The following is a 16,925-nucleotide window of genomic DNA, read 5'->3' on the forward strand; positions in this document are numbered from 1 at the left end:
AATCTCCTACCTCTGTGAGCCAAAAAGTGTTGCTATCTACCCAGTGCAGGGAAATCCATCCCAATTTAATGCTAATTCCTTTTTCTGTCCATTGTATATACAGCAGCTCACTTGGATTCACTGATGAAATTCACAATTTATATACAATTTCTAAATCTAATTTCTTGCTGCATCCATACAATGTGTAAGTTCTTGCTGGTCCACACATCTGTAGTTTTGGGATTGGCGTGACCAACTGATGTTAGTTAACTCCATCTGTTTTGGAAAAATCAACAGCTCAAGCAACTGAACAGCCTCTAAAAATAAAGAAATATTCTTTTCATGTGAAAATTTGTGGACAGCAACAGAGGTTTTAGAAGCTGACCAAAATGAATTGCCATCTGGAGTTTGCATTAATATATTTGGATGCACTTTTACAGCATTTTACCATGGGTACACCAAATTGAGAAGGATTTATTTTGGATGAGTATGGATTTCCTGGAATAGCTGAATTGCTACTTGTACTTGTTGCTGGTTTTTTTTTCGCAACAAACAGCACATTGTAATTCTGGTACATAAATGAGAAATAAGAACTTTTTACCTCAGCAGCTGCTCACTTATCCTATAAAACTGTAGGAATTTTTGATTTGTAGTAACAAAACTTTGTTCTTAATTAATTAATGAATTAACTATGAAAGATTATAGAAGAGAAAGTCACAAGTACACAGAAGAGGAGATGATGAAAAATCTGGATATTGATATAGGCATGGTGAGATTTGTCTTTCATACACTTAATTTTACGCATGCTGAGTGGTCCCTCTGATGTAAGTAGAACTACTAGTTTATAAACTAGCACAAGCGTAAATGTAACATAATATAGCCTGTCTCATGTCACATTTTATATACAAATAAGAAAGAAATTCTTACTATACCTGATGAAAATGTGGGAATTGTTGAATTTCAGAGAGAAATTCAGAAGCCTAAAACCCCAGGAAGGTTGTGCTATTCATGCAGCCCAAGGCTGCATGCAGTCAGATCTCATTCTCAAAAAGAGAAGAATGGTGTTTTTGTTTTTGTTTGCTTTTTTTTTCACAATTATGAGTCATAAAAACACAGAGCTGCATAAAACATTCTCCAATAAAATACAAGTCACCTAAGGCATTAATTTCAAGCTTTAGAGCTTGCACTGAGTCTCCTGTTCTCCATCCAAGTTCCCCTTCATCAGACCAAAACCGTATGTGATGCTGCACCCTGGGACAGTGCCAACAGCTTATTCCTAGTTAGGATATTGTCACCAAGAGTTTGTGATGTTTAAATTGTGAATGAGCATCCACACAAAAGAGCACGGAGGAGGAATCCCTGGGGGACCCAGGGGATGAGGTGGCGTGATTTGGGAGCAGCAGGGGATCAAGGTCTGTCCTCTGGGATTAAAGCAGTCAGCACACCAGGAGGTATGCAAATGCACTGGTATTCACTTTCAAGCACTGAAATGCCTTGGCACTTAGCTGAATGGCTCCATTCAGTTTAGTGGGAGTTTTGCAGCTAGTGGGTTAAGAAAACAGAGCTCTAAACCTCTGGCTTTGCTAGTTACAAACAGGCACGAGAGGGTGAGCGGCCACCACACCATAATTCGTACTTCAAACAGACAGAAACTGAGGTTTTCAACCCACACGTGAACCCATTTTTGGGTATGTTAAGCAAACTCCGGCCTAGGCGCAACCTCTTCCAGATGACACATTGGTAGAAAGGACACATTACCATTGCTCCAGAAAGCAGGGCCACGTTCAGGTCAGGCTTCAGACCTACCTTTTGACTACATATGGGACAGGAGCTGATGTTTATCAAAACCCACAGAGCCCAGGAGTAGGCAGCTTCCCCATAGCTAGAAGCTAGTTTATTTGCACAGTGGCAGTCTTCAGGTTTGCATTAGAAGCATCAGATTAGCACAAAAAGAGTCTAAATTTAGATCAGATTATTATGCTGCTGCTGCATTTGTGTAACAACTCACCTTATCACTCCGCCACTGCTAGGGATAAAGAAATGCACTTAGAAATCATCTGCAATCCTATAACATTTTCACCTTTCTCCCAAATTGGAGAAAGAGCTCCTTAGTCCTGCTTGTCTCCTGAGCCCAGGTTTAGCTCAGAGGAAAGTAAAAGTGAAGATCTGCTGTTCTTCACTTAGTCCAGATTCTGTGAGAGACCCAAGGGCAAGGAGAAAGCTCTTTCCAGCTTGTCCATGTATGCTAAAGTGCTTTGGTCTTTGCAGGAGCTGTGTTGACTTCAGTGGATCTACTCTCCATTTATACAACTGTAAATGAGAAATGTAATAGATCCTTACAGCATTGCTTCATTAGTAACTCAAACTAACTCCTTCATCTAGGGCTTTTTAATGACTGAGATTTCAGAAAAGAGTAAAACAAAGGGGCTAGAGACATGCAAAGGGACAAAGGACAGTGCTTCTCAAGCTCCATGGTCATCCCTGCACATAAAGGACCGGTTTCTCTGGCACATATCCTTCTCTGTGTGCTATCACATGGGAAATAGTTCCCAGTTCCCAGGTGCAGCTCAGTCTGTAGCAGCAAGTTCTGCTGAATGCTGTTGATCTCTAGATTAATTACTGAGGATGACAACTGTCATGCACACAGTGCCCATATACACCATCTGCAAGAATTCACCAAGGGCATAAGGAAAAGCAAACCCATCATCATGACTCAGGTTTTGCAGGAGGTGAAGGTACATCTAATCTGAGGTGGTCCAGACACGTGACACAGCACATCATCTTGTAGAGGAATCCCCAGGGTCTAGAAGTCCTTTTGTACATCATACCCAAGCTTGCACAGATAAGTTTTGTCCAGCTTTCAGAGGACACAGCAGTCTTCCCTAAACAGAGCTTCCTGCAACACTTTTCATTGAGTGATACAGGTATACCTTGGGAATATAAAAACCGCCCTAAGAGATGGAATTGCATGGCCACATGTGCCAATAGAGATGGCCTCTGGTGTGACATTAAAAAGATTTGTGGTTTAAAGCTTAACTGGGAAACATACCTCATTGTTTTAAGACAGGACCCTCATTTTAGATCTAAATATAGGAACCATATGTTCCCACACACAAGAACAGTCTTCTCTCACTGTTATTACTGCAAAAGACTGTTGCTAGAAATAGATGTTGCAAAACTGAGGTCAGAGAAGAATGCTATGTGCTTGATGAAACGAATCCCACATCAAACACACTTTCTAACTCAACTACATATTCGGGCACTGGAAAAGACTACATAGGGAGGCCATCGGTTTAAGTACAGGTTATACAGATGTTCTTCAGGAACGATCCCCTTATGCTTAACCTTAACCATGTGAGAGCAAAAGAATGAACTAACTGACCTCTTCAAATCCATCCCAGGCCTGTGTTTTCATGCTTTCTATCTTTTTTTATGATGCTGAATTTAGGCATTGGTATTTTTAGTGAAATGGTTTTTAGATTCTGCCAGCAGATGAAAGAAATCTTCCAGAAAATGAGTTGGGCAGTGAAGAAGCGAGGTCTGATTCTGAACACATATGTTAGATGGGAGTTTTGTTGAAAGAAAGCTTGTAATTTTCTGTTATGTTTTCTTTTCCTTTTTTTTTTTTTTTTTGTAGAGGGCAAGCCAAGAAAAGGTGTGACATACCCATCAACTCTTGAATATTCTTCCTCAAAGAGTACAGCTGTTAAACCAGGCAAGTAATTTTACGCTGGACTTTTCCTTATATCTATTCACATCTATCTCTTGTAGCATCTCAGTTGTGTAATATAAAGATTTAATTATAGAGAGCCTGAAGTTAATGTACCCCTTATGTTCATCAATGTTATTATCTCATTCAAATCTCTCATTGTTTTCTTTTTATATTAAGCACACAGAATTATCTCAGATATTTTTTTTTTGTCATGCCCAGTTTCACAAACCTCTGTTCCCATCTACCTTTCCCCTTGCTTTAAGTCTGAGAGTATGATGTTGTACTTATTATATGAAAGCATTCAAGGTCTTACATGTTATCTTTCTCCTAGTGCTATTCATGTTATCTCTTGGGACCTTTGATGTATATAATACATATATATATATATTGGATTATAATAATTATTATATAGTAATACATAATGCTACAATATTAATGACACAGATGGCAATGAACAGCAGCTTTAGCTAAGGATCATATGACAAGGAATTACTCTGTATAATCATTTTAGCCTGTAGCCTACTCTGTCATACTCAACTCGGTTTAAATAATTTAGTTGTTTTCAGAGGTCTTTGATCAAACTGCACACCAGGTGGTAATTGATATTCAAGCGTACATGAAATGTCTCTATCACAGAAATGACATTTGTTTGTGCTCCCGGTCACAACTGTGTAAAGTCCAGGCTCTACGCAGGGAGTCTGAATGAAGAAATAAGTGTCTTCTACTACTACACACTTCCTTATCATGGCTCTTCTGCTGTTTGCTGAGCCCAAGCCTTTCTGAGCTTATCCACTGTAAACAGTGGTATAAGGAAATGCAGTATATCTTCCCCATGTATTCAAATGCTTGTCAATGAGTACATCCATCCGAGGTTGCACAGTTGTTACTTTCAGTCCTGCTCTTCCACTGTACATTATTGTTTGTCCATGGAAGCAAAATACAGAGCTCTTTCCTCATCTTTAGGTTTTTATTTACACAAAGACATCTGAATGCTGTAGTTGTTCAGACTGAATATGCATCACCCAAAGCCAGGCTTTTAGCTTACGGTTCCTGTGCATTTACAGACAAGTAGGTACATATTTGTACGTGTGTCTTGATGCAGAAACCATTGGCCTAAATATTATGCAGTGCTAGAAAGGAGGCAATACTTTAGAAATTTTGGCTTTTTCTAGGAAACATTCACTAAAACCACATCTCTCCATTCCCAAATCTAAACACGCTTGAAGTATCAGTCCAAGCACCTCACACCAGAGCAGGAACAATCACATTCAGCGTAGAGCTCAGTAGGCTGTAAGCAATGGTTTCTTCCACCAATGAGAAAACTGACATTACATGAGAATCTGTATAGGAATGGGGAGTGTCATCAAGCCACGTTGCAGTCACAAACAAAATACCAGAGAACTGCTCCTGCAGCAAAGCAAAGATGCAAGTGACTTCCTTCACTTTGTTCTTGAATCAATTTGAATGAATGAAAGTGTTAGGATCCTAGCAACAGAAACTGTGCATTCATGCAGAGAAAACCCAGGATGATCAAAGGAGCAAATAATAACTGATATATCAAACCCAATGCTTGAAAAGCCCACTGCCTTGCTTTGCCCAGCCCTGTCCCACGAGTAGAAAAGAGATCAGATCATCACACGTAGTCTTCTCCAAGCCCAGCTTATTCCCACTGCCTCCACTCAGCCATCTCAGCTGTACGCTGCCAGAAACAGTTTGTTCTTGAGATAAGATCTCTGTAATACGGTGCTAGAGCCATCTTGCAATATGGTATTTCATATTTTTCAATTTTAAGAAAGTTACTGTCTTCCAACTTAAATTATAGAGACCACATTGCACAGCTGGGTATTTAAACTCATTGTATCTAGGTGCTAAAGGCAGTCCTTTGAGGATTACACTCATTGCCAGATTAGAGAAAATCCTACTTCACACCTGATCTGAGCTGTCAGAGATGCACTTTTGGTCCTCATCCTAGGGGCACTGGAGACTCATAGTACCTGACATTTCTTTAAATGCTGCTGTTGGATACAGTGCCCCTCAAAAGCTGAGCAGAGGAGGAAAAAAACCTTCCCAAAGTTGTAACTAATCACAGCAGGTAAAAAACAATCAAAAGCTACTGTTTTTTAAAAAATAGTACAAATTATTAAGTAACCATTAACCCTGGAGCAATTTCTTAAATAGGTCAATGCTGTCAAAATAGCTAGAGAAGAGAAAAAAAAAGAAAGATCAAAATCTTCCAGTACTCAGTCAGACACAAATGCATAGGTGGATTTGTTTGCAGGGTAGCAATAAATGAACTGTAATAAATGTTCCAGTGACTTTGAGTCTTAGAAGAACAGAAAGATTAAAAAAAAAAATCCTTCTAAGCCAGTCCATGGCACTCAGGATGTGGTCCCATGAGGATCTGGCAATGTCAAGCAAGAACAAGCTACATCTGAATGTGAATTAGTGACTGAAACGTCACATGCTAGGGTGTATTCACCAGGCACCCTACACACACCAAGACCCTGGCTCTCATTAATCTTATGAAGACTGGTTTATTGGTAGAAAAAAAAAAAAAAGTATTTATTGCTCACTTCATAAATTCTGTTGACATTGGCAGGAGCTTTTGGGAAGTCAGACACCTAAATTAGACACCAACAACATCGGTTGACTACTCTCTAGAGGCACCCATCCATCACTTTTTCTGTCCTGGTGAGAAAGCTCTGATTAGACCAACTAGCCTTCCTAATGCTAGGTGATGGGATGCCTGCCTTTGAGGACAAATAATCTCTGAATAGAAAATTTAAAATTGTTTTCTTCTGGAGCTGGATTTCCTGATGTCTTTATTTTTTCTGCAGAGCCTAAGAAGCCAGAGCAAGACCTAAAAGCTCTGAAGAGTGCAGGCACTTCCAACACATCAGAAAAAGCACTGGAACAAGGTAGGGGTTGGGAATCTCAGTGCCCTCTTCTACAGAAAGCCAGTTACTTTATCCCTTCCAGCCTAGAATGCCCACAAGTGTTCATGAGAAGCAGTTTGACACTGGTAACAAACACAGCTTTCCCAGCCTCCACTCCACAGCCTCTTTCCCTCCAAAGTGACCCCACTATGTGAGTGCCTGCAACCGCTGCCTGAAGGGCACGGGACAACTCAGAGCAGAGAGGGCAGCCTCACAGTTTAACTTCTGCCTGTGCTTTGGGTGAGTTCAAGTGTCACAAATTTCAAAAGCCTACATTACACCTCTCAGCAGTTTCCTCTGCAGGACATGTGCCCTGCAAACCCTGTGAAGATCCTGTGAGGGAGGTGGGCACCCTGCCTGTGGGAGCACTGGGAACAGCTAGCCCTTGGGAGCTCCTCTCTTGTGTCCCAGGCTCCAGCAGAAACCCAGCCAACAAGTGCCAAGGCAACATCTTCACTCTGCTCTTACTATGCTGCTTCCTTGGCCCAGGGTTTTCTGCTGTACTGTTAGATGGCAGCTTCCTTGCTCCATGCAGCCTAGGTTATAGAGAGCTGACATGCCCGCTCCTGGCTTCTGCAGCACCACATCCCATGGGAAGAATCACTGTGCCCTCTGTCTTCTTGTTTTTAGCGCGGCAGTGTGGAGCAGGGCACTGCTCAGCCCAAAGAGAGCCATTCACGCTGATTTTTTGGTTGAGTTGTTTTGTTTTTCTTCTGAGCTCTCTTTCAGCATTATCCCATTAAAACTGTCTGAGGTCTGAGTTTTTCACTGGCTAGCATTAGGTGGTAATTAATCCACCAGACAGCTTCATGATGGTGCTTTCCAAAAGGAGACCATCCAGCAATAAAATGCAAGCTTGTGCTGTGCAGCAATGAATAGACTGCATAAAGGCACACCATTCCCTTTCAGTGCACACAGCCTGTCAGGCCATCCCCAGGGATACGGGCAGGGAGGAGAGGAGCAAGACTGAGGTGAACATGGAATATATTCTAGGGTGGTTTTTGGTAGATAGATTGAAAAGATAACAGGAAAGGCTCCTTTCTAAGATAACAATTTGAAAGGACTGTAAACATGCTAAGAACTTTGTATAATGCTATTCAGTATGCACATTTTTGCAACTAGAATTGTCTGTTCTCACGACAGATGATACATTTTAAAAGTAGTAACAACTGTGAGCTGAGTCAAAGTGAGATGAAATCGGCACCTCCCAGGCGGTGCTCTCCTCCGTGCCCCTCAGCCAAAGCCCTTATGCGTGCTGCTCCTGCCCCGACCCACTCCTGAATCACCCTCCCCTAAAAGCTTTCTGCCAAGAGCATTTCAGTGATGCAGTAGGCAATGCATATTTTATTCTGGTCTATGACTCAAAATTGCCATCTTTTATTACCAGATGTCAGTTGATTTCCATTTATATGGACTTTCTAACAGCTTAATTACACTGAGAAAAGATGATGGCAAAACAGAAACTGCAACTGGCTGTTTGAACCCTGCATAGGACTGAGACATCTGTCAGGCAGCGAGGTTTTCCTGTTTAAAACAGAGAAAGTGTAGAGGAAACACTAAGGCTATGACAGGCTGCTGTCAGCACCTCCAGACAGCATCAAACAGGCATGCATGGCATGAGGTCCACAGATGAGGATGCTTGTGGACACCCTGAGGAAAACACCAGTGACTTGGTTGTCTTAAACAGGGAGCGTTACTAATGATGTTTCCATGTGTGTCACATAGAACTTCATAGGGTGATTGTGTCGATGTTCCTACAGGGGACACAGGCCGCAAGGGAGATCAGACATCGCCGGTACCGACACCAACTATACAACTGGCCACCACAACCCCAACCCCAACAAGCACGACCACAGATCCTTTCACCACAACACCAAAGCCAACCACAACACCTGCAACGACCAGAACCACGACAGCTGCAGCTGCAGCCAAGTCTCGACCTGGACTGCAGCACAGGGTCAGAGATACAGGTCAGTAGCATGGATGTTTGCAATGCTTTCCTCCTGACCAACACTTCTGCTAGAATTAAAGGAACAAGGCAGGCAGTTGAACATACCATTATTCAGTAGATCATGAATTCAGCAATTCAATGCAGACATGCAGAGTGGATAAGGAAATTAATTCCAGTAGATGGGCTGGAGTCAGAGCTGTACAGCCTTTGAGACACATGCAAAATCAGTGTGCCTCACATAAACGTGTAGATTCTCCAAGATAAGAGTTCATCCGCAGTAAGCACAGCAATTATGGTTAGTCCTTACCTTTGCATATAATATACTGGCATCTAAACTGATTCATGTAGGAGGAAGCTCTCCATCTCCAAATGCTGTGATAATTTTCAATTGCAGTAGTAAACAAATATTTCCTTGATTCATATGTCTGGACAAAGTGCTCAACAAATAGCTCAAGACTCATTTTAGATTTAATTCTGTGATAACTTTCAATAAATGAAAGTTATAATATATTTTCTGTAACGGCTATTTGATTTCAAAGATAAAAACACTGTGATGGAATTATCCTCATGATTTTTGCACACCTGGTTTTCCCTAGTCTTTTCTTCTCCCCTATGTTTATTAGTAGTAAAAAAAAATATATATATAAAAATAAAAAATGCAATTTATTATGGCTCAATAGCTGAAAATCAAAATATCTTATTTTCAGGTTCTAGCAGCATCCACCCAGCATACTCATCTGTGGCAGCTGCAGCATCAAGTAAGTACAGTGAAGAAGTATGTGCCACAAGGCATTCAATAAAATGTGTTTTAAGGTAGCAATGATTCAATAACCTTTCAAGCCTCAGCAAAGTCAGTGGTTGAATACAAGCTGGATTTAAACTCAAAAATAGATGCTTGGCCTGATTGTCAGAGATGCTGATCACCCATACCTCTGGGGAAGCCCTTCTAGCAAATAGCTGCATATTTCAGTCTTGAAAAATGCTGGATTTTGCAACACTTGAGATAAAGCTTGTGCTGTTTGAATTGTATTTGCCTATTGCTTCCTTCTGTCTTACCCTCTTACAGGAAAATCTCATTTAGTTGTAAGATATATAATACAGATGGCTGCATTGCTGTCTGAACTTAGGGCTGGGAGCTCTGAAATGCTGACTTAAATTAGACCAATGCTCTTTTGGAAACCTTAGGCTGTGGTCCCGAGCCTGGCATAAATGTGATGTTATTCCTGGCATGCCACTTGTGTTTTTGACAACAGAGTGGCAGCTGTTCAGAGCTCTGTATCTTCACCCAGAAGTCTGCTTCCATTCCAGCCACAGGCTGCAATGCAAACATGTAGAGGAGATTTCCCATGCAATCTGTAATTGCTCAGCTGTGCAGTCAAGGAAAGGAGAACATTTTCAATTGTTTGCAAGTTTCTGAGTATGAGGATATGATTGCTTTTGAATGAAAGGGATCTGGGAGGTTTTATACTCTGTTTCAACTTCTGAGTGCCTTGAGCTTGGTTCTGCTCTCACACACCTAACTGGCCATCCCTGCAGCCGAGTAATTCAGAGCCAAAGCACATGGCAGGCATCTTCTGGCCAATTCAGGTCTTGAGGGAAAGCATCACTAAATCAAATTCAGCTGCGAGCCCAGAAGTCTCCTACCTCACTACGTCTGCCTAGAAAGCCTGCCCGCACCATGAGCATCCCCCTTCATCAATTCCCTCCTGCTTGGAGGGCTAAGAACAAGGGACCCTGCACACCCAGACCAACAGACCATGCTCCTGCCCTGCTCCACGATATGGGGGTTAATCTTACTGCATCAAATGTGCAAGTATGTGTATGGCAAGATTAACAGAAGTGCTAACACAATTCAAAGCAGATTAGTCTCAGTGAGAAACTGCATCATTCGGTACCTAATGTGCCTGTAAACCTGGTCCTGCTTGTTGCTCTTTTCTATTTCATGTTCCCTCAGGCTGAGCAAAAAAGAGGACATTATTGTCTTTTACTGACAATTAGAAAAACCCATCTGAGGTTACCCAGTCAGTAAGAGATGTGTGTTGAGGGTGAAGTTTTGGTAACACTGAAATTGTGGAGACCTACTTCTGACTTCATGGACTTCATTTCTAGGACCATGTCCAGCAAGTCACTGCTCAGCATCTGGCTTCCTGAATTATCCTGATCTCTTCTTGATTCTGAAGGAGAACAGCTTGTTGAAAACAAACAAATAAAACCAAAACAAACAAAAAGTACATATCTACTTTTGAAGCTGTAACCACACATGAAGCAGTTAATCAGTTTTGTCTGTCTGAGGAGTCTTTTGAACTCACTCCTGTTATTCAAACTGAAGTTTCTGAAGTTGCCCTTGGGCATAACCAGAGTTTGGCTTGACCGAACAGAGTCAAATGTTCTCCTGTACATCTTGGCTCACAGGGATTTGCAGACCTACTTCTCACAGGTCATTCACAGTTCACCTGCAAAAGACACTTCAGAAGTAAATAATGTTAAAACAGAGCACAGTCAGAAGAACAGCTGTGTCTGCTATTAGCTAAGGTGTTTTCATTTCCAGCCACTAGTACTGGCAAAAGTTCACAGGGGCAAAAGCAAAGCAGGACTCGCAGCTTAGGGCATTGGAGCAGGAGCAGAACTCCATCCTAGCTCTTCCTCTTTTTTCCCCTTTACCTTCTGTTTTTGTCAAAGATGTGGAATCACCAAAATTTCTGAGACTGCTCCATCAGAGGACTCCTGCATTAAAGACTTCAATGTGGCAAAACTGCTAATGAAAAAACACTGATGTATCTAGCATGGCATTTGACAGCTTATTCCTCCTTACCTGCCCTACTAAAGAGTGCAGCGCTCACCAGTGCAGTATGCAGCACAGGAATATCCTGAGGAGGAACTAGCAATAGCAATGGGTTTTGAAAGTGGATACAAAGCCTCTTCTGCTCTGGGCACAACTCAAATTTCAGCTGTGCTCTGGTACAACAACAGCTTCTGCCTCTTTCCAACAGCAGTTAACCCAGCATGCTCGCAGGGGCCATGAACACACTTGCCCTCTCCTGTCCCAGTTCTTCAAGCAATCCTTTCCTGCACAGCTGCTTAGACCCTAGGTAAGGATTGGTTATAAATCCAGTGCTTCTGTGAACACTGTGATCACAGTCATGTCCCCATCTTCCGTGCCAGACTGAAGCACTGAGCTGGCACCTTCACATCAGGCAACGAGTGCCTGCCGTGCGCTCCAGCTCAGTTCAACCATTGCATCTCTTTTAAGCCAGTGACCCCAAGCTGCCTACCACTGTACACTGCTGTGCTTTCATCCCCAGCTGTGACTTACTGTAGTAGTAAGAGTAGAAAGAAAAGAAAAAAAGGAAAGACATCATTGAGAGCAGTATAGAAAGCACTGAAAGCTCTCAACCAACAGTGTGAAAACATCAGGGTTCATACTTACAGGAAAAGGGAAGCACAGGATAAGGGGGATAAGAGCTCCATCTGGACACTAGGTGGAACAGCTAAAGCTTGCATTTGGATGCTGCCTTTCCCCCCAGGTTAACTCTGACTGCTCAGACCACCAAGGGGACTGACCAAGTTGCAGAGTGCATTTGTGTTATTTGCACAGAGTAGTTGTTCATCTTTTCACATGAGTTTCCATCATTTGTAAGGACCACCCCAAAATGCAATTCTCTCTGCTACCCTGCCATCCTTTCCTGCCTCCATGCCTCCCACTCACTACAGACTTGCTTCCAACCATGGCTGGGATCAGCCTCCGTGGCAGATCAGAGCTCTTCCCCAGCATGGTTGCATTTTGCTGATCCCAGCCCAGACCAGCACTGTTTCCAGAGCTGGTCTTGGATTTCCCTTGCATGCTCATTCCTTGCCCTGTTAGCCATACATTATGTACAGCCATTCTTGCTGTTTACCACCACAGCATTGATCTGAATTGGAACATCTCTAATTGGGGTGTTTAAAAGTTTTCTCTACTCCACTGCTTTTATTTTTTGGCCTTTTTCTTGCAATCACTTTGTTACTGACTGTCCGCAGTTCAACTTGTTGCTCAGCTTTTGGCTTGCACAGAGCACTGCTTTAACAGACACACAATTTCATGCCACAGACTCTCTGGCTTTCCAAATCAAAGGAAGAACAAGCCTTGTAGGCCCTGGAAACATGATTACCACTTTTCCCCTCTACCACCACAGTGCTCCTCCCAGCAGAAACCAGCATACTGCAGGGATGCCTTGGGGTGGCACAACAAGAGCAAACAGCCCCACGGGCCCAGCAACACCCAAAGGAGCGAAGAAGGCAAGCCAGGCTGCTCAAGGGTGTGGAGGCACTAAGCAAAAACTGTGGCACACAACACTTCTGAGCTAATCTCTTTCTTACCCTCCTGTACTCTGTTTCTACTAACCTTGTAAATGGTGTTACATAGACATTCAAGCTCAGCTGTGACAAACCCAAACCAAGACAAGCTCTCAGGCTCAAAGTTAGTTTTCTTTCAGCTCTTTGGCATGTACCCATCTTGGGTGTGGAAAGCATGCCCACCTCTGTACAACACTGCTGCATAAGCAGACCTTCCTCTCCAGAACCTGAAAAGGCAGCCTCTGCTAACTGCAGATCACCTGGAGCCAGAGCTAGAAGCCTACAGAGTTCAAAAGTCTGGCAGATGAGCCTGCAATTTACTAAAACAGGATCTCTTTGGCTTCCGGAGTTTGCAAGGTCTCTCAGCACAGCTTCGAAAAATCCCATCAAAGGACTTCCATTGCCTTGTGAAGATTTGAGATTGGGTCATGCACAAACTATTTGCTGTCACTAATTTTGCAATATCAAGTCCCCAGGAAGCACCTGTTCCTGTTTTCTGAGACAACCATTCAAAATGGTCTCATTTATGGTATTTTATTGAGAAAAATATCTCGCGGGCCCCCGCCCAGTGTTCACAGAAGTCAGGTAAACATTCCCACCAATTTCAGCAGGTTTTGCAATGTTAAGGTGTAAGTTTGTTAACAAACTTCATAAGAATAAGTAATGAGAAGAAAAGCATGATTGAAGACTTGATCTTCTGCAAGCATTTTGAGCCTTCAGTATTTCTGAACAATGGGAATTTAATGTATTAACCCAATCACCTTAAAAAAGCATTTTGTATAGACAGTGATGAAGACACTTCAGACACATGAATTCTCCCACATTATTTTTATCATTGTTTCATTATTTACAGTCTGCCTGCTTGCACTCACCATCTCTTGTCTCACATGGTAAGCTCTCTGGAGGAAGAGTAGTATCTGGTCTGGATGTTGTTTTGTTTTTAACCTTCCTCACACAGCCTGCACAACTGGATAGTACTGAAATAGAAATAAAACCAAATAAGCATGAGCAATTGAGTTAGGGATACTTAGAAAGGAAAGTAAATCACAACATTAACTACAAACACCTTAAATATAGACCAAAGACATTTATAAGTAATATTCATAAGTGAATGTTAACTAATCTAATGTATGTGACAGGCAGAGCAAGGCAATTCTTTTTTTAAACTGCCTTAAAATGTACAGCATTAACATCTCAGGAAGGATATTAATGAAAACTCTCTATATATGAACTCTGATAGCTATAAAATGAGACTCTTTGAAAATCCCAGGTAGCAGTAGTCCTGCACCAAACATGGTACAAATAACACTTCTACATTTTGATGTCTACAGGACAGGTTCAGGCTGCACAAGGAAGAGGACTGAATACAGGTATGTATTCTACTACTAATAACTAGCATTTTTTTATTACTAGAACATTTTGTCTTTTGGTTCCATGTACTAACCAATACAATATTTTCAAAGCATTCAGGGGCACTTCCACATCTGCAAGTAACAGGAATATTTTACGACCCAATACAGGTAAGCGATCACTTCTCTGATTTCTCCTTGTAGCTGGTTCCACCACTTGCATCTACTGAGCAGATATAACAGTTGTTACTGCGTGACAATAGTGTAACTTCCTTAAAAAAATAAAAATAAAGTAATGGGAATAATTAAACCTAGCTTTGTTCCCAGAACAATACCCTAAACCCATTCACATGGGTCTTTTAAAAAATTTGCTGTTACAAAATGACAGGGGAACTTTGTGCCTGTGGAAGTTTGGGGTCCATCGCTCTGACCCTGCGAGGAGACAAGTTCTTTCAGTTTCCAGCCCCTGAGCACAGCCAGCATCTCAAGATCCAGTGCCCATTGCTCCAGTGCACAGGAGAACTACAGCACCTACTAACATTCAGAGTCCTTTCTTCTGCTTTTCCACCCTCCTTAAGCTTTTAAATTCTTCAGCTTTTTTTTTTTTTAATCCTTAGTTTCCATTTTCCTTTTCCATTTTGTTTGAAAACATGTACAGAAAGATAATTTTGGGCCCCCATATTCCTGGTGGTCCTGCTTCTCTCTCCTGGCCAGCTGACATCTAACCTCACGCTCTTTCTCAAACCACACAGGTATTCAGCGCCAAGAGCCTGTTGCTGCTTTCCGGAGGCCTGCTGGGTCTCCAGCCCACCTAGGTGAGCCAGACTGCTAGGAGCAGGTTTTCTGCTCGCTTTCACGGTTTTACTAACCCCAAATTAGCCCACAAGCTAATTAGCATAGGCAGCTCTGCAGATGGTTTCCGTGTGTGCTGGAGAAGCACCAGGGTGAGCCTCCTGCACTGAATACCAACTAGCAGCTTCCAGAACAAGAAGGCAAAGGACAGCTATGTCACTGGCGAGCTGTTGTTTCAGGCCGTGGGAATCAACATCTACCACAGCGTTTGCAGTTCTCCTTATTTGTTAGTCAAAATGAGGAACAAAATCCCAGCCCTGCGCAGCCTATCAGGTCTATGATCAAGCTAAATTTTGTTCTGTTCCTGTTATTCCTGGGAGCCTCCAGGCTGATTGCAACATAGAGATTGCCTTTAACACTGAGGGGAGAGACATCATCTATGCTTTCCTTCTTCCCTGGCTGTGCAATTCACCAGCTGCTTCATCAGCAAGCAGCCCTTTCAGTGGGTGCTCTGGATGGCTGCCGACAACTTCACGTGGCTCCAGAGCACTTGGTTCACATGCAAACACCAGCTCTGCTTTGATGGGATGGCAGAGCTTCTCAGGGGTGGCTTTTATCCAGGAGCAGCCAGAGCAGGGAGAAGGACCAGAGCACAGGCAGCTAAACGCCCTGGGGAGGGAGAGGCTGTGAGGCGTGGGGGTGCACCTGGGGCCTTGACAGCTCTGGTGAGATCTGGGAGGTGTGGGAGGAGAACTGCAACAGGGCAGAGCCAAGGGTTTCGACAGTAAGGCTCAAGGACGTCCTCATGCAGTAGCACTTCCTGAGTAGTAGAGGCTAGGGTAAGCTTGCCCAGCAGTCTCTCCATCAAAACGACAGCCTGTAGTTGACCTAGTTACAGCCTATTTAAAATGGATGCACTCCTGCCCCTCCTGAGATTATTGTTAATCTTGCTTTTACGCTGCTCCTCCTTGTTTCAGTCTCAGCCTCTTCCCTCTGGTTTCCATCCATAATTGTCTTTCTCATATTCTTTTTTTAGCTATACCAATGGCACAGCCATTTTCTTTTACTAATCTCACATTTGTTGCCCTCCCCCAATCTTCTTTGCCTTTGTCAAAAATCCAGTGCACACCTTCAGAAGGGAAACAGATACGTGCCTGTACAGAACAGCAGAACAAATATGTTGCCTGCAAAGGTGTCAGTGACAAAAATGCACTAATTACATGACACCATCTACAGGGGAGAGAGCGCCTGGGATGGTAGAACTGCCCTACTGACGGGACAGAAATGGGAAGAGCCCTATGATCTGGACCAAAGGATGTGCTGGCTAGTTCTCTGTCTAGCCAAATCTTTGCCAGAGAAGCAGGGGAAATGCAGCGCTGAGGCAAGTTTGAATAAAAATCAGAGTTTGACCCCCACCAAACATACCTGCTTAAGGCATCTTAAGATCCAAGATGATTTCAAGCACAAATTTCCCATCAGGAATTATTCTGTTTTCTCAGTCACAGAACAAGAAGGAAAAAACCCATAAACATACACTTGCTGTATTCCCCATGAGTCCTGATCTTTTTTTTTTCAGCCCAGGTTCTGGCAGCTCTTCCAAGCAGTTGCTTCAGTGTTGCTTCACTGTTGCTTCAGTGTTACTTCCAAGCAGCCAATTTCTCTCACGATCAAAGGGAAATTCCTGGACAACTCCTTGCTTTCTTGGAAAGGAGAGTTGTTTTTCTTGATTCTGTGAAGCGAGCACATGCTGGTCAGCAAACAACAGTGACTGGGTCTGTGGGTTTGGCCAAGCTGTCGAGGAACTTCCTCTCTCCAGCTCAGGTTAGCAAAAAGGTTTGCTTTGAAAACGCCCATCCTGACACACCATTCATCTG

General features: G+C 42.8%; 1 protein-coding gene across 3 annotated transcripts in view; it reads left to right on the plus strand.

Moving 5' to 3' along the window:
* VIT (vitrin) overlaps positions 1-16,925 on the plus strand; it is a 51,841-nt gene that overhangs the window by 21,466 nt on the left and 13,450 nt on the right. For 2 of the 3 annotated variants that reach the window (XM_083831623.1, XM_083831624.1), the window contains exons 6-12: positions 3,617-3,694; positions 6,529-6,609; positions 8,388-8,597; positions 9,286-9,336; positions 14,242-14,280; positions 14,374-14,430; positions 15,012-15,074. In XM_083831623.1, the coding sequence (XP_083687749.1) occupies positions 3,617-3,694; positions 6,529-6,609; positions 8,388-8,597; positions 9,286-9,336; positions 14,242-14,280; positions 14,374-14,430; positions 15,012-15,074 (579 nt within the window). The remainder of the gene's footprint in view (positions 1-3,616; positions 3,695-6,528; positions 6,610-8,387; positions 8,598-9,285; positions 9,337-14,241; positions 14,281-14,373; positions 14,431-15,011; positions 15,075-16,925) is intronic. The other variant, XM_083831625.1, reaches the window with a different exon arrangement.

Source organism: Anser anser (assembly GCF_964211835.1).
Source record: "Anser anser genome assembly, chromosome: 3".
In the NCBI taxonomy this organism is placed as follows: domain Eukaryota; kingdom Metazoa; phylum Chordata; class Aves; order Anseriformes; family Anatidae; genus Anser; species Anser anser.